This window comes from Falco cherrug, chromosome 13 (assembly GCF_023634085.1).
Source record: "Falco cherrug isolate bFalChe1 chromosome 13, bFalChe1.pri, whole genome shotgun sequence".
In the NCBI taxonomy this organism is placed as follows: domain Eukaryota; kingdom Metazoa; phylum Chordata; class Aves; order Falconiformes; family Falconidae; genus Falco; species Falco cherrug.
Genome location: NC_073709.1, coordinates 32743573 through 32767239, shown reverse-complemented (window position 1 = coordinate 32767239; position 23667 = coordinate 32743573). Strand labels below are relative to the sequence as shown.

Sequence of the window (23667 nt, the reverse complement as noted above, 5' to 3'; positions counted from 1 at the left end):
TGTATCTTCATTGAAAGCAGTTTGAGTTTTAAAGGTTGCCAGAAATGCCACAACACTTCTGAGATTCAGGATACCACTGTAGGTGCTTGAATAAAAACATACCTTTGGGCACTCCACTTTGCACGAAATAATGACTTTTAAAGAAGTAATTACATTATTTCTTTGGAAAGTACGTTGCCTTTTGACAGACTTACACAGAGCAAATTTAATTTTGGATTTTCTTCCACTGTTTTCTGGCCTACACGCACATCTGTGCAGAGCTGCTTTTGTGGGAGATGTTCAGATCCTGGTGCACAAGCAATTTGTCTTCAAATTACGGGCCTCCCAGTGGAGTCAGCAAGCTGGGAAACTCTAACAACTCAAGTTACTTGGCTTACAGGATTTCTAACTTTTGCCAGGTATCTGTTGAGTGTGTAAGGTCCCTGGACTGGAACCACTGAATGATTTCACATAGGCCACCAACAGATGGTAACAACATTTGGTCTCTATCAACCTGCGTCGTATTTGAGCGAATGTCCTAGTTTCTACATCCTGTTACAAATCCCTTCAACTAACCAGCCCCTTAACTGCCTTCATTTTGTATGTTGGCACAACTAATAAGCCGTAAGAAGCAAATCAGTGCACGTGCGGTCCATTTATTTTCATGGAACTTACTGTAACAGTGGTTATCTTGAAGTATAGGGCCTTGACATTTCCTAATGTAAGGAGTGTGGGTACCAGAACAGTCCTATTGTCTTCAAGAGGACTTCAGTTTACTAATTTCAGTCTATACATTCTACCTGTCTGGAAATATTTTTCGTCTCATTGCTTTCTCATATGTGTTTCCTGACAACACAATTTCCACTTCTCCAGACACCGTTCAAGAAATTTATCTTTAACTGTATGTTGACAAGGTTGTAGGAGGAATAAAACCTTCCCTTATTTATAGACATTTGACTTTTAATTTCCATCTGACTTTCTGGCAAGCTCTCAGAAGCATACACGTTGTATCCTTGTTACCTTTGATAGAGTTATAATGGATTAAAATGTTTCATGTTGACTGCAGTATGACATTTAAAGCAGGCTTTGATTTCAGAAATATATAATTTTCTAACTATCTACGTTACATAAAGGTGCAAGGCAATAATGGGGAATTACTTGGCTTACATTTCACACAGAAGTATTCTAAATTCATTTTGAACAGTCATCCATACCAGAAAAGCGATAGGTAGTAGGCAGCCAATAAAATTTTTTAAACTGAGAGATTCTGGAGAAAAACAATAATTTTCTTTTACCGGTCTGTGTCTGATTTGCATTAGAAAGACCATACCCTTTCATAAAATAAGTCATATTTTTTGTATAAATGAACATAATAATGAGATGAAATACTGCAGAACTTTTATTTCTGTGGATGTTGCAAAGCTAGTCAAAATAATTTTACAGAATCAATGCCTGAATACTATCAGGTCTATTGGCATTCAGTAAATCAACTCGTTTTGTTAATAACTCAGATGAACAGATACTCTAATTTCTACATTCTCTTAGGAGTCCTTACAGCTAGCTCTTGCTTAGCTAAGGTCCTTCTCAAAATTATATTCATTTCAAACACAATTGAAAACTCTTAGTTTGATGTGCCTACACAAACTGCGTAGTACTTTATTCCAGTTAAGTGATCTAATCTAAATCAATGGGGTCGTTCGAGATGTGAGATGCTACTTGATTTGAGTAAAGGTGTTAGGATTTTCCAGCTGGAGTGATTCTGTAAATTCTTTGAAACTTTTATTTTAACCATCTTGGTTATTTATGATGGTAAGAATGATGCTAACTTGTAATACTGATGCTAAGCTTCATGAGAGTTATGCTTTATAGGTGTACACATCGGCTGAGCCATCATTGCTCACAAATTCTAGTTGTTTGTCCCTTAGTGACCCTCTTGAAATCAATAGAGCTAGATATCCCCATTGTAGATAAATATGATAAACTTTGGCTGGAAATATGAACGTTTTTATTCCAAAATCAGAAAAAATAATGAATCCTGATAATTTTTTTTTTTTAATGGAATGCTGCCTTGTTTCCCAAATGCTGCGCTCTCTTACTGCAGGAAGCCAATAGCTTCCCTCCCTCTTTTCCTCCCAGAGCTCCTGATGACACTTGAGACATGTGGCACCATTGTCTGGCTAGCGTGGCACACAGATACACAACTACCAAGTGCCCTATGGGCTATTACCAGGCAAAAAATATAGTTGAGCTTTACAGATTTCTCTTTTACAAAGTCATTGATTTACATTAAACTGCTAAGAGTAAATTTTGTTTGGAATTTCTGCCTACCCCTCTCTCAACTTTGGCTGAACTTGGGTATTGGATTGAAAAGTTATTGAAGAATGAACAAGGACAGTGGATATGTTGTGCAGCTCCCTAAGATTGTCCTACGCAGAGAAAATTTCTAAAAAGAAATCTCGCATTTGAAACCAGGGAATTAAAATTACAAGAGCAATTGGAACTGGAATGGAGTATGTTTTCCCCATTTTATTATGGCATGCAATGTAAAATATAAATGATGAGGTATAAAGCCCAAAGACGAAAACAAAGAGGGTTTGTAGTTGTGTAACACCTTTAACATGTAAAGGGTCTTAAATAAGTTTGGCCATCTTCCCACAGGGATAAAGTGTTTCTCTGTTGCATTACTGGGCAAGATAAGATGCGATCTGGTTCATGGGGAAGCATTCCACTGAGTTCCTAGCAAATGCAGAGCATTAACTGGAACCAGTCCGAGCGGCTGAAGCCGGAGGTGGGGTTGCACATTTGTCAGCCAGTGTCAGGTTGAGCACTTCTTGTAGTCAAGAGCCTGTTGCTAAAAAGTCAAAATATGGGAAGACCCTAGGGATCATTTCTGGTGAAAATGCTATTGTGCCACCCACAAAACGTTTACCGGGTCATGGTACTGTCCAAATACTGTTGTCGTAGTCTGGAGGAAAGGAGAAGCCAGAAAGGAATGGTTTTCTGGTTTTCTTGGTTGGTTGCGCTTGTGTGTGTGTGTGCGTTGAGGGAGATCATGGTACTGAGCTGATTAAGCTAGCGGTAGCAACTCTCGTGGTCTGAGGAAAACACGTTGCTTCCATGTTACTGCCTTGAAACTGCAATAAATGTCACTGCAAAGGCCAGGATGCTCAGCTTGACTCAGGACTGTGTTCTGTTATCACTTAGACCTTTTCCTGGAGCCAGCTCTTGGGGATAGCTGAATATAATAAACCATGCACTGCACAATTTTATAGATCTCCGTGAAAACCTGGATCTAGTGCAATGAAAAGCCTCGTAGGCTCTGATAAAGCAAATTAGGGTCCCTGCAGTGGTTTGGGAAGGGAAGTTCTATAATACAGTGTAAAGTTCTGTTTGAATTAATAGTAGCTATGCAGCGTGGTTTCTGTTTATCCAGGAATATAGAAGGCTGTGTATTTTCCCTACCTGCTTAATACTGGCACTGACTGGTTGATAGATTATCTGGAAGAGGCAGCAAACAGCAGCAACAAGGTGAAGGCTTTTCTGTTTCAGCATCTTTTACATACTGGGGATACCGCCTTGTTGGCTCATTTTAACAAATTGCTTCAGCTGGTGATTGAGCTGGTTGAGGTCGTATTCATCTAGTTACGGTCTGGGTGAAACTAGTCTCCTGACCATAACTTATAAGACATGTCTCGTGCTATGAAATAGACCCCAGTTCTGGATTACAGTCTGCACAGTGTAACGTATGCGGAGAGTACAGTCATCTTACAGCTGACAAATATACCAGCTAGCAGCAGTCATAGTTTGAGCATGCACATTGGTTTAATGACCTAAATAGAAATTGTTTTGAATGGTACTCAATTTCCAGGAAAGCTGTGACCCTTTAAGGTTTGCCAAACTGTCTGTGGTCAAAAGAACATCATAAATACACTCTTAGACTCTGTTATCCATGAGTCTGAGGAACCTGGCCAAAAAATGAGACGTTGCTCCACTCTTGGCCCCGTGGCTCAAACTTTTTGGAGAGTTATGGGCAATGATCCATTTGAAAACTGAAAATCTCCTTCCCCACCCAATAAACCTCTTTTGCTGTTTAATAGATGGTATTTAGAGAAGCCTGACGTCGTTGTTGCAGCAAAGCAGTTACGATCCATATTCAGGCTCCTGCCCAGATTAGTGGGAAAGAGTGTACCAGGACGCCTTCAGGAAGGGTCTGTTGAATCTGATCTTTAGTCTGAAGTACTTCTTCCAGCAGCTTTTCCCATCTCCTTCCCATGGTTAAGCCTAATGGTCATTCCCTCCTCAACCCTGTGGCATTTGTTCTCTATTCTGTGTAAATAATTTATAACACGTCACAGTCTAAGAAGTAGCAGCAGAAGAGCTGGTTTTTAATCCACCCATTATTTTGAAACAACTTCCCCCTCCCCATGGCATATCACGTTGGAGGCTTGAAGCGTTCCTTTCTTTACTTACCTCAGAAAATTCGCACAAATCTATGTACAGAAATTTTGTGTACTTTTCTGGAACTTCAGCTTGGGTAGGATGAAAATAAATAGATGGAAATATAAAAAAGAAGTATTAATGGATATTTGTATGCTCCCCTGAACACACAGCAAGTGTGATTAATGCCTCCATGTAGATGTTTGGGCAAACATGCGTGTATGTATATATTCATATTGTAAATTCTTGGCTCTTGGTAATTAATAGTAACCTGCACAAATAGTCTCGCTGGATTCAGCAGGTTTATCAATGCAAGTAATTACTTACCAGTGGGAATAAGAGGGTTCACATTCTAGCCCAGAATCAAGTCAAGTACTGATAACATACAGAAGGAAGAAAATTACATTATTGGGTAATTTCTCATTATAAACAATAATGCTTACCCTTCATTTTTTTAAATAATAGTTAAAAAGTGCTTTACTACTAATAAAAGGGCAGCTAGGAGTTTTCAGTATTGGAGTTTACAGGCTTCAGTCTTTAGTCTGTCAGTTACAGTGTGATGGAATCGTAGTTCATTGGGGCACAGAGCTCAATCAAGCCATTGCTTTCACTTAACCAGCATCTAAAACCTGATGTGAATGTTGAAAATAAACATTAAGTTACTAATGTTATATGGGAAGAATGGAATTATGTACCCTTCAGTGCGATATACCTTAAACACATTATTGGGATGGACATGCAAAAGGCAGAAAGCTGTTGATTTGAGCAAACTATTAAACTGTGTCAGATGTGACTTCAGAGCAATAAATATTGAAAAGCTTTGCAGTCATACGGAGTAATAGATACAGTAAATGGGTACTAAACAAAATATTTATCTGCCTAATACTGTATAGGTAAGCAGATGTCCTTGAGTTGCTGCCAGGCTGTGCTGAAATGAATGCACTATTTCATAAAGATGAATTTTGCAAACAAGTAGAACTTTAGAGACTCAGGCCATTAAAAAACATTACGGTATCTTGACCAGTGGCAGTTTGTTACAATAGGAACCATGCTTTCATGGTTAAGAATTTCAAAGAGCTGTATGGACATTTTTTCGTAAACATTGTGTAGACGCATGGACGCATAAAGAATTGTGCAGTAAATTCTGTGGCTGAGAGAGATAACTGGCATGTTACAAAGTTCCCTACTTAAAAGTACTGTGTTGACGGCATTGCTATTCTTGACATTCTAATTCTGCTGCTTTCAAATCTCTTGAGATGAGAAACCCCAAGCAACACAGTGCCATAAGCTAAGAGAGAGGAGGAGGATGGCTGGGGTCTAGCGACAATGTTCTGAAAGAACAGCAGAGACATTATAGGGTTTGTCAGGGAGCATAAAAGCCTTTGTGGAGCAAGTGAATTAGGCTTCCTCTATTGTTTCTTCTTAACATATTGAAAATTGATAGTAAGCAGGGTGGTTTTGAACAACTGCTGTTTCTAGCCTTTAATAGTTAATGGGAGGTGAGACTATAAGCTGAGATCAATCCCGGAGTAATAAATTTTACATACTTATATTTGTCTTTCTTGAAATGTAAACACTAGAGGATCTATTCTCAAATGGCTTCCGACCCATTTTTTTTCATAATTAATACAGGAAATTCAAAGAACGTGACTCCCTGTACAGCTTAGACACAGGCAGATCTGTATTCATCAGCATGGATTAATTAGCCTGTTACCAGATACGCAGTTAGTTTGAAGAGCTACAAAATGGACAGTTACAAAGAAGAGAAGGCTTTGCTATACAAACCCATAAGCCATATGTTATCACGGATAAAAAGATAAGTTTAAGTTTGATGTTGATTGTATATAGTTTAAGATTTACAGCTAGATTTATCCAGCCATACTGACATTGGCCTTGGCATCAATGTGGCAGCAGTCGGGAATTAATTGCTCTTCATCGGTTATTTGAAGAGCAGTATTTAGCAAAAAAACAGTGACAAAGATTCATTCCGAATAAGAACAACAGAGTTTCTTATTCAGATCTGGAGTCTTACGTCTGGGTCACTGTATTCAGTATGATTCTGCCATCGCTTGGTAGGCATTTTTTTTGTCTTCTGTATTGGGTAAACACATCTGTTGCAACCAAGACAAGGAAAATTATGCACTCCCACTTAAATCTTTGGTACTATTCTGGTAGTTTTGTCTGTGACATTGAGGCGTAAGGAGTTGGTTTTTCTTAGCCTTCTCATTTTTTGTTACTTATAAGAGCCTCACTCATGACCTGACACAGTATTTTATGAAGTCAACAATTGGCTTTTGCTGTTTTTAATGAGCTTTGGATCAAGCCCTTGGGTTTTCATCAACACAGAATAAATCCTTTCACTGTCACCAATGTGACAGATACTGTATGAAGACCCAAACTCTGTCACTCCTCAATCTGCTCAAGATTGGAAGTCAACACTAGCAGCAAAGAGGAGAACTTGGGGACCACCAAGAGTGATATTACATGTCCCATGTATCATTTTTTTTAGGATGTGCTAGAACTGGGGGGTTCAACCATCGTTAATGAATAGCATGCAGCAGATCAATGTGCATTTCAGAGCACTGCATATGAGGAAAGCAAGTGTGGGAGAGAAGGAGATCAGGTTTTTGTCGCACAGATTCCTAAACCAGACACCATTTGCCCATGTCCGTTACCAAGCTTTTTAAGGCACAGTCCCTACCTTCGCTACTCGTGCACAACTCTTTGCAATGACAATAGACCCTGATTTCACTTGGAGTGTGAAACCTTAGATATCAGGTCTGTTATTGCGTTTGTCTTTGCTAGAGAGAGCCAACAAGTTTTCCTAGAACACATGCAGGCTTGTATTTTGCCGTCAAGAGAAAAGCCAAGAGATCTATTTGAAGCACAGTCCTTCAAGGTGTTGATATAAAATGAGCTTTACAGTTTTTTAGGTACTATGCACAGTGCATAAAATATTACAAATCAATGCTACTGGAAAAAACTTATGAGTAGGATGTAATTCCATAAAGGAAAAGTGATGTTAGCCATAAATATAGGATATCTCTTCAAAAAGGTTTTTTGCTTTGAGACTGATACAAAGAAGCCTTGCTCAGCAGTAAGGTAAGATTTTGAAGCATCTGGAAGCTGAAGGAGTGGTGTAACTCTACAGCCCTTCTCAGTTTTGGCTTTAAAAGTCTAAATGTTCAAGGGATTTTGGATCCATTTTTATGCTCACAGCTTTTTTGGTCAATCTTGAAAGAAAGTAAGGAAATGACAATGACGTTGTTATGCGCTATCTTCTTACATGGACATGGGAAGTATGTAGTGAGAGTATTGGGTGGAATAAACTGAATTATATTTAATAAAATTGAGAGTAGCCACACAGCGGGCCAGATAAGAACAGCTAGTAAAACTAGACATCTGCATTTACAGTGTGCTGACATACTTCCCTACGCTTTGACCTGCCTTCCTCTGAAAGAAGTAGACAGCTCGGAGTGGCTTTACAAGAAAGCTCAAGCACATGCAGGGTTGGCCTGCTATGGGCTGTTGTTAGGATACAAGTTTTAGGTGGAAAATACCTGGATATGCCATTATTTTAGATCAGAGGAAATATGCTGTGATGAAGTTAAGCACCTGAGCGCTAAGTGGGTTTAGCTTAACAGCACTTGTTTAAAACAGCATCGATTTTTGTAGGTGCGTGCTGAGTGTAAGGTGCAAAGATTTCCACTCTTACAAGTTATACATTGAGCATTATGCAAATAAGCCATTGCTTACTTAGATGGTAGGCTGATATCTTTTTGTCCTGACATGACAAGCAGAATTGTGTTTCCATTTGTTATCCCCATCTGTCACAAGCTGATAAACCTCAGATCTGTAGGAGCCTTATCTGAATGTATTTGTTAACGTCTTGCTTGGTTGGGCATGATGACGTGTCATATAGTGTGTACCATTTTTGTTGTGTAAGTAGGGAGCTGCATTTCTTTGTCAGCTGGGAGATAACTGGGATTACTTGATTTCTTCTCCACATAGGCCCAGTTTGGGGAAGCGTTTGGTTCAACTCATCCCTGTTCTGCTCAGCACAGGAACATGTTCTTCAAGCATAAGATTTAGAACTCTCTTGCATAGATATGCCTGTCTGAATCAGAGCTATGGTATTTTAAATTGCTGCATGTGCAATTATGCTATATTCTGTGTTGATTGCACTATATAAAAAGCACTAATATTTCGTTTCTTGCAAAATTTTCAGCGATTAAGACCCCTTCGTTTTGAAATATAGTCTCGTTTTTTTCTATGAACCTATTTGCTGTATGAGAACATCTTGATTTTTTGTTGAGCATATGATCTCCATGTGGGCTTGCATTGGTGCAAGTGAGCTAATTATATTTATTTCTGTTTTACAGCGGGAACAACATATATCTTTAGCAAAGGTGGTGGACAAATCACTTACACGTGGCCTCCTAATGATCGGCCAAGCACTCGTGCAGACAGACTGGCAATAGGTTTTAGTACTGTTCAAAAAGAAGCTGTGTTGGTACGAGTGGACAGTTCTACGGGGCTTGGAGATTATTTAGAGCTGCATATCGTAAGTATTATTAACAAATGCATGATATTTCTTCTGGTCTTGATTGTTCTTGTATTAGTGGGTTTTAAATTTATTTAATTTTTACGTAAATACAGCAGTTTGTTAAGGGAATTTTTTGGGTCAATAGTGAGCTCAGTGATAATGGTTTATAGCATACAGTACTGTACAGGGTCTCAGACATGCTCAAAAAGCCTTTTACTTTATACCATGCTACTTTATATGGTTTTTCAATTAAAAATTATACTAGTATAGCTGTACAGATACAGCGGTTTGCTGCAGTCTAATTACATAAAACGGGATTTAGCAGTGTCAGAGGAAGGTACATTAATCCTGAGGATTTAATCTGGAATCTGGTCGGGGAATTACACTGTATCACAATTGACTGTGCCTATTGTTAAAACCAGAATTTATCCTCTGATTTCACCATTCCTTTGTGATGGTGAGTCTTAAGCAGAAAGACAGACTGTCAAGCTAGGAAGTCTAAAAAAGTAATTTCGGCTGCCTTAGGGCAAAAAACTAGCAATCAAAATTGAAAGCATCTGGATTTTTATGGCAACATAAATAAATGATCAGTTGAGATAAACATAACTAGGGCAGTATAAAATTTTGATGTTTCGATTAGTCTCAACTTTGTTAATGTATTAGTTTGATTTTGATATAAGAATCTCTCTACTTTCAGGAACAGAAGAGTTCCTTTTGAATGAAATTACTTATTGATCTATAACCAATTACACTTTTGCCCTCAGAAAATATTCAGCAGTGATCATTTTCAAAATTAGAGGGAATTACGGTATTCAATCTTCCCAGGCTCCTTCTTTCTGTAAACTCTTGCACTGTGAATCAAGGTGATTTTTTTCTTATTTACTGGTTTGAGTGAATAAACAAAGAAAGAAGGTCTAAAATAAAATCCAGAGGTTGTCTGTACCCTTCTGTTACATCAAAATGCACAGAGCACACGGCTGGCTGGTATTGTACAGTGGTAATTTAAAAATGTGAACAAAGCGACTTCTCCCAGGTGCCAGAAATACTGAGAGCCTACATTTTTCAAGGCAAGTATTGTGTTGCTGAAGAGAATTTAAAAATTTACGTTCTAAAGCCACATCTAACATCAGGTACCTAGTCATTATTTGCCTGTTTCTTTGCAATCAGAGACCAGATCCACCCACTGTGGTCAACGGCATTACTTTCTTCTTACAGTGTTTTCTGTTTCTTTAGCATATTAAGGGATGTTTTCCTCATAGTTTTACTCTACCTGAAGTCTATCAAACCCATAATATTAATGCAATCTGCTGTCTAGCTTTAATTTTTCCATTTTAAACAAGTGTTGGGTTTATTAATTATGAGTTGGAGATTTGGAGAACAAAAATTATTGCCTGCTCGTGTTGTGTTTTGTTTTGGTTTTTGGTTTTTTTTTTTCCTGAGTAACTTTCTTGTACCCATGCTGTAGCAACAGATGGTAAAAATAAAAGAATCATTGAGAGTTTTCTATGGTCAAAACCAGCTTAATAGGAATGGGGAATATTGGAAATATGGAAAATTGAAAAAATGGAAAAGTGTAAACTACACTTTACTGGTCTTTTGAAATTTCTGTGAAGCAGCAAAAGGCCTTTTATCGTCACGCTCTGTGAGGTGATGCTGGCCTCCTCTTACTGTCTTTGCAAGAGACTTTGGGAACCTCCCTGAAGCCTGCTTGGCTTCAGAGCAAAATCCATGATAACTGCAGAAATTTCACTGGATCTAGGTCTGACCTTCTGAGAGCTGCTTCAACGTAGTCACTCTGGAGCGGAGACGCTAAGGGATTGACCTCAAATCCTGACATCTGGTATGAATTTTTTTAAGGGTCATCAGTGTTAGATAAAGCTTGGAAAACTGCTCGGATATAATTCCCTGGAATCTCTTTCAAATCAAGGTAGTATTCGAAAGAAAGTTGAAAGGCAGTATTATCAAAAGCACTCGTGGTACCAAAGAATGTGCATCTTATTAAATCAGTGGAAATGTAGGCACTTTTGAGAATTTTAACTGAGGTCTATTTTAGCTCAGAAGATGTCGTGAAGCAATCGAAAAGGAGAGGCCTATGTATATGTTGTATTTGAAAAATATTTTATTGGATGGAAGTTTTTCAATATTGGCAGCTGCTGCATTAAACTGGTTGTAATAAAAGTAGTAGTAGAGTTTTGTCATTCAAAACTTCCTTCTCCACCAATGTTGAGATACCACTAAAGAATGTCTTATCTACCAAATAACTAGAAACATGCAAGAGCTGTGAATGGTCAAGGAGGAGAAACTGGAAGGAGGGAAGAGTCTTAATTCTGCATGTTCTTTTGTACACACCTGCTCAGCTGTTTGTATAATGAATATGCACGAGCAGTGAATGCCTGTGCACATTGGGATGTGCCATGCATGTTGTGTTATAACAACTGTACTGTAACAAGGACACAGTTGTGATTTAATTGTGCTGGGGTTCAGTTTTACAGCGTGATAGAAACTGGTTCGTTTGTTACTGAGCTTTCATTTCACTCAGACCCTCCCCAGTGACAAAAGTCAGGGCAGATGTGTAAGGATTGATTTTAAGTGTATTGTCAGCAGAAGGGTGGCAAAGAAAGTTTGGAACTATTGCATTCAGTTAAAAAATTTCAGGTCATAGTCCTCATCAGCATGTTGGGGAGGGTGCTGGTTTGGGATGTTTCGGAACTGAGCTATGAGGTAGCTTGCTCTTAACCTTCCTCATTCTAGAAATGGAAGAGGAAATTATGAGTTTGATTATGGTACTTCAGTGTGTGCTTGCCCTCTTTATTATTCTGTTTACTTAAAGACGATGTAAACCTAATAATGAAATCAAGCTCATAACAAATTCTGATTTTGAAAATTGCTACTTGATCAGCTGAATCACAGCTTTAGTGTTAGATTAGGAACACATTTATTTAAAGTAATCATTTAACCTCCCCAAATAACCATTGTTAATATGAGAAACATTTGAAAAAAATGTGTAAGCTACCTTGCTACCAGATACTTAACAGTTCCAGTGCAAATATTTTAAATTCCGAGATATATTGTTATACAGTCCAGCTGTACTGTAGCAGCCTAGCTATCAAGGACTGGGGGTGTGTATGATACATGTGCACCCCTGTGCTGCAAGAAAGAGATTTAGTCATCCAGAGGTGCAGCAATTAGTTTTCACAGCAATCACTTGACTTCTGTAATGGAAGTGGTCTCCTGTGCAGAATCTGCTGGGATACCCGTTTCCAGAGGAAACAGCTATCATGCCTAAAAGTTTACTGCCGCTTCCTTCTCCTGTTGACAGATAAAAGAAGGACAGATAGCTCTCAGAATTATTATAATCCACCTTTTTTTCCCCTCTTTTCTTGGAATAGTCTGCATCCAGCTCCACACCAAATGGGAAAAGGTGGCAGCTTATTCAAGCAGTGTTCAGGTACCCACCATGTGCACCTCAGTGCTTGGCTTTCCCATTGCCCTTTAAAGCCCTTAAGTAATTGTGTCAGTGATCCCTGGTCCTGTCTCTGCTCTTCTCCCAGGTCATTAGACTTCAGAAAAGTGTGTGTGTGTATACATACATACATACATAAATACATATATGTGCCACCATTTCTCATAGGAACAGTGCTGTTGCTGTCTCAAGTTTCCAGGTTTTCCATGGTGAGGAACAAAGTGAAGTTAGCCAAAAATAATGCCTCGAAGGGCTAAGAAATCCTGATAATTTTCTCTTTCTGGCAATGCTGGTAGCATAGGAAACTGGCATTCTTCTGTGTGGTGTAAATAGTACATGCTCTGCTAACGAAGACAAGAAGGACAGATTTCCATCAATAGGAAAATGGATTTCTATTCCTTTTTTATGTGTAAATTATGCTGTGTTTTCATCTTTCATTGTTAAAATGAAAGACTTTAACATTTTGTATAGCTGATGGAAAGAGTCAGCAGGTTTTGTGTCTTCCTTCTCTCCGTCATTTGTGTCCAAATCAAAGGATCTGGGGAGCACAAAACCGACGTGATGGTTTTATGGTTAAGGCAGATACTGAGAGCAAGAGGTTCGTGTGGAGCGTAAGGCCAGCAGAAGGTGTCGGGTCTGATGGCTTTGGCCTTCCAGCAGAGCCCCCCAGTCCACCGGACACCAGCTGCTCAAGCTAAACTGGCCTCCCGTTACCTCCGACAGGGCAGGGAACTACTCGTTAAGCTCATCAACAGATATGGGTCTGGTGAAGCAGGTGAAGTGGGGAAGATTGTTCTGATAACAAACATCTGAAGATTTAAAATAAGGAATAAGACAGATGTGGCAGCGTTTTGAATGTTGTCCTAACCCTTTTCTGGGAGAAGCAGGGGAAAACCACCCTGTAGTAAAACCACCCTGTGGTTCCAGCAAAAGGAGGTTGACAGTCCTCCCTAGCGTATAGTAAACATACAAAAATAAAAAGAAATCAAACTCAGGGTAGATTGTGGCATATATTTTTTATTTTATTCTCTTTAATAAGAAAGAAACATTATAGGGCAAATGTAAACCAATAAGGTGAATACTGCGATGGGAAAGCATGGAAAACTATTTTGAAAGATGTGGGAACATGTTACCTGAAAAAGTGTGGTATGTTTAAGGGCAAATCGTATCAATATATGCAATTTATAAATGTATAAATTATATTTATAAATTTATGCAAATATAACACAATTAACCTGAAAGATCTGAAGGTACAGCTTTACTGGCATGATAGATTAATCAGTGTTGTACTTAGATTTTCAAAATGTGTTTGTAAAACCTTCAGGGTTAGGATTAATGACTGAGTTGAACAGTCATAGGAGAGGAAATATTACAGAAAAATGGGGTTTGGATTGTGAATAAATTCAGTTTGTGCTCTGTCCAAACTATTTATATACTACACCTATTAAAATATATATGGTGAGAAAGGCATCTTTTCATTTGAAACTTTCTCCATGAGGAAGATGTGGATAAAAACAAGTGAAAGTTTTTGTGAGTTTTTGTCAGTTTTGGTTCAAAAATCCTCTTGGTTTCCAAGGGAGTTAATGCTTCCCCATGTTCTGAGCTGTTTAATCATTTTTTGTTTACTTCATTTTTCATAAACCAGGGAAATAATTTAATAACTCCAAATGAAATGTTGACTTGGGGGCGGGGGGGGGGGGGGGGGAGAAAAAAAAAGATATCATGGGGTTTTGATTTGCAGATTGAAGTTAATGGAAAATTCTGCAAAAGTCCTCTGACCTTTTTTCCTACTAATTTTTTGGAACTTTTGGCAAACTTAGAAGGGCTGTTAGTTCCTGCTCCCCTCCCTCCACCTCTTAGTTATACATACACAGTATTCTTCTGCACCAGGCTTTTAATAGCTGACTCTGTTAGATTCTATTGTACATATACATAATATATGGATGATTTTAATTCATGCAAGTATAATGACTTTCCCTCAAGTGAACAAAAATAGTAAAACTCGAGTGAGGATCAGACTTCTGGGTTTGATTGTACCAGAGAAAAAAACTGCAGTCTTAAGATAAATGAATTTGTTATTCTCTTTTGGATACTTCACATGTCTTGGGCATAATGCCTAATGGAAAGTCAATTGAAAGATTCTTATTGACTTAGCTGTATTTGGATCAATGCCTAGAGAGCTGGATGTACTTTCAGTGAGATTGATGGTAAAAATACCTTTGATTTTAGTGGTTTGTATTTGGAGCTAATTAATTTTCCCAGGAAGAGTTTAATAATCTTTCAAAGTAAATTCCCAGAATAATATTTCTTCAAATAATCATCTTTCAAATATGGAATTCCTTATAATTATTCCTGAAATAGCATTCCTTTTAATAACTGTCTTTCAAATATGGAATTCCTTATTTTTATGTGTATCTGTGCAATGCAAAGGTTTGGTAAGGCCGGTGGTGGGTTATATATGCATGAAACAGTAATGAATTTAAAATCAAATTATTCACTTCCAGGAAGAGCTAAAAAAAAACTCCCCAGAAAATGTTTCAGAAATCTAGAACTGCTGAGCATGCACATCAGGGATAAAGTCAATGGGAGCTGAATGTAATCAGCACCTCTGAAAATCAGGCCATCACATGTCGGCCACATGGGCGTCAGGGATCCCTCTGGAGCTCTGGAAAGCCTTGGGATCGCTCTGTTTATCAGGGCTGTGATATTTAATATCGTGCTACCTTGAGGCAGAAGAAAATTTCTGAAGGATGATCTTATCCAGAATTCTGTTAATATTTGGTATTTCCTTGTAATGCTTATATACACAGTCTTTATTTGTGATTTTTTTCCCCCTCGTTAATATATGTGTATGGAAAATGATATAGGAAGTTTAACTGTTGTGGGAAGGGATTATACGTCTCTTTGGGGAACAGAAAACTCAGCAACCAGACTATGTGTTAAGCTTTAGACCGAAGAAAAATTACTATGAAAGAAGGATTTCCAGACTTGCCTATGGGTTTGAATAATGAGATCAGTGCAATCAGAAAAGAATCATTTATGGGACTAGACAGACAGGTGAGAATGCATTTCAATGTACACCAACATTAAGTTAATTAGAATGGGAGCAATGATTTAATCTAGGGAATTTGTGCTAAATGCAGCAATCATTTACCTCACTGATCAGGTTAAAGATTTAAGTTTGTAGGAGAGAAAATAAATAAATCACTGAAATGGTCAATCCATGCCTTGAAAACATGCTATTAAGTTATTCTTTTGTATTAGCAGTGCCATAGATTAAAAAAAAAAAAAGAAAAAACACAAACAACAAACCACCTCAGAGAGGCGATTTTATGGTATAAGCTGTTTATGAATGCCTCATCTTGAATATTCTGCACAGTCTGTTATCACACGATGAGCAACATGTGTCTGTTCCTGCCACGAAGAGGACGAATTGCTGAGAGAAGGTTGTGGAAATGGGCTAATGATACCTTGCTGTATGGAAAATATGGATGGAATTTGGACAAGTGATAAAATTGAACAGTCTGGCTATGACTGCCATCACAGAGCACTGCAAGGAGAAATCCCGATGCTGGTGTAGAAGGTCCGTTCTACCAGTGTGGCGGGGCTGATCTTCTTCCAGCTGGGATTGCCTGGTTCCCCAGCCTGGGGATGTGCTTGAGGGAAGTAGATCCATTCATCCTCTTCCTCTGTCTTGGAATAAATAGAAGTTGTCACTTCTTCCTCTACCCTGCTAATAACTCCTTTGTAAATAAAGCCTTCATGCTTTTGGGAGGGTGAAAGCCTCCTTCCCCAAAAGCATGCTGTATGGTGGGGTCACCGCCTGCCACCCCCTTGGCAAGAGAAAGTTGTAGGACCAAAGTTCTCAGCTAAAATGCCATGTGTCAGTCCCAGAATGCTCCAGCCCTCAGCTCGGATGAATGTCATGAGGTGTTTTCTTCTAGCAGAAATGTAGAGCCTGGCTGAGGGTGAGGAGATACCTGAAGCACTTCTGGTGGCCACATGAATATTAGAATTCTCTAATAGCAATATGGAAAGGTTTGCATAGGGCCACGGTATTGTGGTATGAATGATCTTGCAGACCAGATCACGGACTCTAAGGTCTCTTCTGATCTCACATATCTCAAGATCATGCTGTAAATAGAATTCATCTATTAGTTGAACTGCTTAAGATCCAAAACTACATCCCTGACTTGGATGCAAGTCCTCCTCTGATTTTATTGTTGCAAACTGTACACAAACAGGACTTTTGATCCAGCATGTGGACAGAATATAAACATGGAACTTCGTTGTCCTGGGGCCTTGTTGAACTTAAAAAAAAAATGCTAGAAGATTAAGAATAGAAGGGGGTTGGACTGAGTCATGTTATACTAAAACTTGGATTTTGAAAGAACTGAAGTGGACCAGTGTGGAGAGACAAGCAAAAGAGCAAGCATATTTAATTAACAGAGGCTTGTGACCTCTCCATAAAGCAGTTTTTAGTTTTTATGTCATTACTCTTAAAGCTCTGAAGTACTTTATGGATTACATCCAGTCTTATTTTCAAGGATTCTGTCTTTCTCTCCCCTTTCCCTCGTTCCATAATTTGTTTTTCTGCCATGTCCTTAAACGCAAGTTCATGTGCTTGGGCATATTCTGCAGTCCCAGTGAATCCCAGCGAGAGCCGGTGGCACCCTCCATGGGTCTCAGTGACTGCACACCTTTTCTTTCCCGTAGAACGGGACATACCGTATAGCTAAAGGAATGGAGGAGTCAGTTCAGATGGTGACTGTATGGTGCACTCACATGGAAGACCACCTTGATGAGGACCATTAATTAATTCTGTTTAATTGAAGAACAAAAGCAGCAAGAACAAAGCAATTAAGTATGTGGCCAAAATTAGGAGACATATACTTTTGTGATGTTTTTTACATACAAATACTAAATTTCTGGCTTCAGAAAGGAAGACAGGGGAATTAGTTTATAATGTTCAGATAAATAAAGAGGTGATCTTTCCTCTATAACAGCAATTTTCCTAGTGAACATATACATCCACCAATGTTTTAGATCCATCTCAGTCTAATCAGGTCCTTTTAATGCAAAATTCCCTGCACTGGTTACTGGCCAACATCCTTGCATACGAAGGTTACAGTTATTTTAATAACTTGGCACCAACTCTTCCAGAACATTGCCATGTATAAAAAGAGCTGATGAAAAATTTAGCAGATATTTTAGCAACCTTATTAAGATTTAAAGAGTGCTTCAGTATTTGCAATAGCAGAAGAGTCGAGATGTTCACTGAAACCTGGCTGATCACCCAAAGGAAGAAGCACCGAATCATAGGAAGTTATTGTGATTATTTGGAGAATTAGAGCTCTAGATGATTAAGGGTCTCTTCCAAGAGCGAGTGGCTCTTGCCCACCTAGCTACTTCTCTGCTTATTGTAGAGATTGTATATTCTATTAAGCATATACTGTTTGTTATATGTAATAATACAGTAGACTCAGCCCTGATAATATTTCCTAGCTTGGTTACCATGTAGTTCTCATCTAGTTTTGGAGAAGCACAAAAAGCTTTGCACGCACTCCCCCCTGCTAGGGATGCCTGGCTGGAAGATCAGGGGAAGGCACATGTGCCTGGTGTGTGAGAAGCCATGGCAATGTGGGGTGCAGGCGGGGTACAGGCGCTTCGGGCTGACAGTGTGTGGTTTGGAGAAAAAAAAAAAAAAAAGGACAGACGTGAGCAACGGCATCACTTTCAGAGTATCCCAGACTATGAGTAAGAGGGAGCGACTCTCTGATTGCTCTGACCCGTGGAGAGAGGGCCAGGTTTGCACAGGACAGCAAGATTTGTTCAGTATGAACATGAGCCAGACCCGAAGATTTGGCCCATTAACTCCCTGTCTTTTAAATTCATGAGCTCTGTGAGGGTAAGGATATAGTGTGCACTGCAGCACAAAGTACCAGTGTAGCAGTTTTTCGGTGAATGTGCAGGATGAACAGTATCATTTCTAATACTAGAGAAATTAGCCTGTCGATGCAGAACGAGACTAGGGGAAAAGTGCTGCCGGTGGCCTGAACAGATTCTGATCCTAACTCCAAATAATTCTCATCCCACCACATTTACTGCTAATTTGTTGGAGGAAACCACAGAAATATGAGTATGTATGAGAAGGATCTAGATCAGGCCAGGAAACTCCTGCTGGAAGGTGAAAGGTGCCGAGGCAATTTTACAGAGCCTGCTGTTTTGCTTCAGGCATATGTTTTAGTAAACATTTCTACTATAGTTAATCACTTTGTGCTAATAAGGAAAGCTCATCTTAATGCTATTCTGTTTTTGTGAGATACTACCTGAATTGTAACTCATAATTAATTAATTTGACCACCTGCTTAATGCAGGGTTTACTCTGCGATGTCTCAGTGCCATCACCAAACTAGAAATTTGTTTTAGTATTTAATGCTAGGTTGCTTTTTTTCCTCTGGACTGATTTATTATCTGGAGCCTTTCTCACGTTTCGCTTACACCACAGTGTCAGTGAGGAGTAACTATAAGTAAAATCACTGACTTTCACCTGGTGTATGAGAGGGTTGAACTGAACACACTGGGCCTGGTTCATACTTTCATCTGATTTAGTTATTTAACATTTATAATCTTTGACACTAACGTGTTGCAACAGGGTCGTGAAGGAAACACAGCCAGAGCGGGGAATTTACCTGGATTTTCTGAAACTCAGGTCTCTAATTATACCTTCATCTGCTTTCCCCTATCCTGCCTGTGCTGTCTGCTCACTGCCTGTCTTACCCGAGCATGACACGCTTGACATCAGTGCGTCTCCACCGCCGGTGTCACCGAGCAGCCTTTCCCCTTCTCTCCCAGCAGCAGCCGTGTATGTCTCTCCATCGCTCTCAGGGCAATTCTTCCCAACTGGCAGTGGGCTGCTGCTGATGTTACGTCTCTTTTTGATTTTTGCTTCGATCATGCTGGTTGTGAGAATTTCTGCAACGCTAACAAGAGAGGATAAGGATGTAATGAACCGATGCTGTCGGTGTTCTGGCGGTTCATGTTTAATGTAACAATCCCACTAACAACAGGTGACTTTTCCTGTTAAGTGTTTGGAGAGGCTTAAATACCTCTCTGTTCAGGAAAGCCCATTTACACTGAAGCATTCTGATGCTCCAGAGGGTGGATTAGCTCAAGGAACTGACTCATGCATTTCTTGGCTTTCGATAATTACCTCGCTTACACGGCGTAAGGGATGCTGAGGAACAAAGGACAGACACAGTCCTTCAGTTTTGCCAGTTCTCTGGGAAATTATCCTGAAGCCGTCAGCGCAGCAGCATGAAACTACTAACGTGCCTTTAACTTCTTGTGCTGGAATTTGTAGGTGATAATCTATGTTCAGTCAAGGACGAAATCTAAGTCCAGCTATTCCCTTGGGGAGATGTAAATCGTGCTTGCTGCTGCAGCACTCTATGTTCTCTGTGGTCTAGGAAAAGCCACTTGTACAGGACTGGGACGTCGTCCCTCTGTGCATTCTACGGCTGGGTCAGGTACTCCTCTTCATCCCGAGCCTCTGGATCAAAGGATGGGGTTGAGGCATTACATCCTCAACAGATCTCATCATGCTCCATTTCGGGGCTGGGATGTCTTGTTACATTCTGTTCAGCCCTCACTCTTGGCAGACTTGTGACTTACTGCTTACAGGTGGAATGCTACAGGCTGTGTTCGTCCTGTTCACTGCGAAAGCCCATTAATGTCCTGAAACCTTACTGTTCCTCATACCTTGTTGTTTGGTTTTTTTTCCCCTCTGACCCAGCGAATTCCAGGAAACAACAGAGAGTTTCTGAAGCAAAAGTACTCGGCCTACCCCTTGCATAGCAGATGGAGGTTTTAAGGCTCACTGTGGATTATGTAGCAATGCCTTCTCATTTAGGGACAAGCACAAAGAGCGTTATCATACGTGAAGCTACTTTACAGTAACTTCTACCAATTAAAACAAAAAGTGAAAAGATTATGCTGCAGAGCCTTAATAACCACTCAGCATATTTGATAATGTCACTGCTGTCGGTATCATATTCACCACTATGTTTAATAGCGGAACAGATGCAGCTCACTAGAGCACCACATGGTATGCAGCAGCAGGGAGTCCCATTTGACAAGTTGGTTTTGTTTTATTTCCCTCCCAGCGAGCCTTCCCTGATATCCCAAGTTTCTGTAGTGTTTTGATTTGCTATTCAGCAAACAGAAAAAGGCCAGGGGATTCCACGCTGCTTGTTTTCATAGCAAGAGGGGGGGTTGACTTTTTTTTTTAAGTGGAAGCACTATGAAATGCCAAATGAAGCTAATATAAGGCATGTGTTGATGTAAAATTGTCAGCCTGTGATCTGAAAAGGGTTGGGGTTTAGCAGGTAGCATGTATCTGCATGCACAGGTTGCTGGCAGGATAGCAGCTATGCTGTTTTTTGGAGGTGGCTTCAAGTTTGGAGATTTTTTGTTTTGTTTTGTTTTAAATTTCAAGATTTTGTGTACACATCTGCAATTCACTTTGCACAGTGAGCAATAACTCTCGGCTGTAGTAGTGCCATGGGATGCTGTGGTGGTTTGGTGCTTCTAGATTTGCTCTCCATGGAACAATTCATAGGAGCATTTTGTGAGACTTTCCAATCTTAATTGCTTGTCTGCAAAAACACCTGAGTATGTACTCTGAGGCTAAAATAAGGTGGCCACGCACTTCATATATGCTAAAAAATCATGGGATAATACACAGTAGATAATGAAACCGTGGCTATTTTTTACTATATATTGGGTATTTGTTTCCAGGAAATATACAATAAAGATGGAAACAAGAGTAGAAGTCCTGCAAGAATTACGTTATCCACCTCTCATTACGTGGTCCATAAATAAATGCAGAAACTCCCCTGGTTATGGTTCCTATTCCTTATTAATGTGGTTATATGGTTAAAGATAGGTGCTGCCAAGGGCTAAATTAATGGGAAGTATCTTCCCCAGAGCTAAAGCCTTGTCACAGCTTTGTGCTCGGCTAATATGCTTCTTTGGCAGATATTTAAGATTTCCGGGTTTCTATTTCTAATTTACTTTTTAATTATTTTTCTGGCTATTTAAACTGACATTTTGAAGGCAGTGATTTGCTTTTCTTTCTTGCTTTTCACTGCATATTCAAACTCAAAACCTCCACCAGCACATCCCGGTGTCACAGCTGTAGTGTGGTATGTGATGACACCAAGCTGTGCTAGTGTGGGAGGAGGGGAGACAGGGGTTGCAAGCACTGTGGAGAACTGATTAAAATTCAAAATGAACTCGATATGGAGAAAGAGCCTGAAATCAGGAAGATTACTTTCTACAAAGGAAAGCACCGAGTTCTGTACCTATGATGGAAAAATCAAAAGTACAGCTATAAAATGAGGAATAATTGTGGCCAAGAAGCAGTGCTACAGGAAAGATTGGAACATTGCAGCTGATGGCAATTTGCTGCAGACAGACAGGCATCACTGGGGGATGTATTGACAACAGGTGGGGTGCAGGGGAGGCAAAACCCCTCGTTCCCTCAGAGCTGCTGGGACCTCTGCGGAAGGAGTATGTCCAGTGTTGAGTGCTCCACTTTGAAAAAGAGGTAAGGAAGTTAGGCAGCTAGTAAAAGAACCAGCGAAATACAGTAGTTTATTTAACACATAGCTCTTAAGAAGAAAACAAAAGAGCGGCCATGTTTTATTTATAAAAGAGAAGGCAGGGAATGGCTGGATGTGAAAACTATGTATAGGTTGTTATAGACAGGACTGTGGCTAATTTGTTTTGCTTGCCTGTTAGGATAGGGTAAGAAATGGTTGGTTTAATTTGCAACAGTGCTAGCGTTTATTGGGGAAAAAAAAATAGCTGTGTTAGATGGTTAGCAGTTAGATGGGCAGATGACTGCTCAACTGCAGGTTACGTAGGTAGGTCCTACCGATTTATATTTACAAGGTCAGACTCCGTTCTTATGGGTAACAGGAATGCCATGGAGATTCCTGCTGAATGACTTTGCTAAAGTTAATCTCAATGCACTTGGTGTTGCTGGTGAGTGCTGGGTGTAGCGAGGTCTTCTTCAGCTGTATGCTCGCACGGACACTGCTGTTCTTCACTGGAAGGCTTAGGGCCAGGGGTGATTTTAAGATGGATGCTTAGGTGTAAGCACAGTCTGTAAAAACAGGCGTCCTCTGTTTTCATTCCTGGAGACACAGAAAAGGGAGACAGTAAGCTCCGGCTAAGCGTTTTCTTTTAGTATCCCTTGGTCTTGGTGCCCTCAGTAAAAAGTCCGTGTGCAGCAGCACCAGGTAGAACCTGCTCCCCCTTTTCCCATCAGCATCCCCGCTTGCTGACGCCCGCCAGCTGCTCTTTGCAGGAAAGAAATGTGAATCGGTGCATCTGAGAACTGCTCTCTGGCCAAGCGAAGGCTTGTTGGAGTGCTCTTCCCCGCCTACTGGCATGTGCCTTCTCCTCAGCTTGTGGGAAGGGTGGCGGTGATGTAACTAACTTTGCCTCCTCGCCCACCTCTCAAATGTGAGCGAGTGTTTGCTTTGGTTGCTGTGTGGGAGGAGTGAGGTAATTCGAACTGTCCTGGTGGAAATCCAAAATAACCCAAACGGGCTAAACAGATTACTGAGCAAAATTCATTTGATTATATTGCAAGAATAATGTGCAGTTGGTGTGAATTGATTTTTCAGGTTTTGGAACTATCTGGCCAGTTCGCTGCCTGCGGGTGTAGCTACACAGCTGTGTGAAGTGTTTGTCAAGTTTTCTTGTCACAGGAGTGCATGCAGGTTATCCAAGAGATAATAATCACTTACAAACCACGAAAGATGAGCTTTCCTGTTTCACTTCTCAAACAGACTCTTTGGTTTCTTAACACTAGTGACTATTTGTGATGAGACTTTCTAATAATTAGAAGAGAATGATGATAATACCCCCCCACCCCCCATCCTTTAGCTGTTAACAGTGGTCACATCTTTGGGCGTATGTAAAAGCTCTGTAAGCTTTAAGCGTGTTAAGAGGTTTTTATCTTTTGGGAGTTGTTCTCTGGGACTCAACCTTGTCGCTCTGGACGTGTCTTTCTGGGTAGGCTTTGTTCTGGGCTGTCCTCTGGAGCAGGGCATTGCCCTGAGCACCAGCCGTGCTGCATCTGCAGGGTTTGGTCTGGGCTAAACTGGTGTGTGTTTGGGGCTGTGGCTTTGCAGTGACATATGATGGTGGCCAGCTGGGATAAGAATTG

The 23667-nt window shown here is 40.0% G+C and overlaps 1 protein-coding gene across 24 annotated transcripts in view; it reads left to right on the top strand.

The window, feature by feature from the left end:
- NRXN1 (neurexin 1) overlaps positions 1-23667 on the top strand; it is a 730807-nt gene that overhangs the window by 497468 nt on the left and 209672 nt on the right. For all 24 annotated transcript variants that reach the window (XM_055725490.1, XM_055725508.1, XM_055725507.1 and 21 more), the window contains one exon: positions 8799-8980. In XM_055725490.1, coding sequence (XP_055581465.1) covers positions 8799-8980 — 182 coding nt within the window. The remainder of the gene's footprint in view (positions 1-8798; positions 8981-23667) is intronic.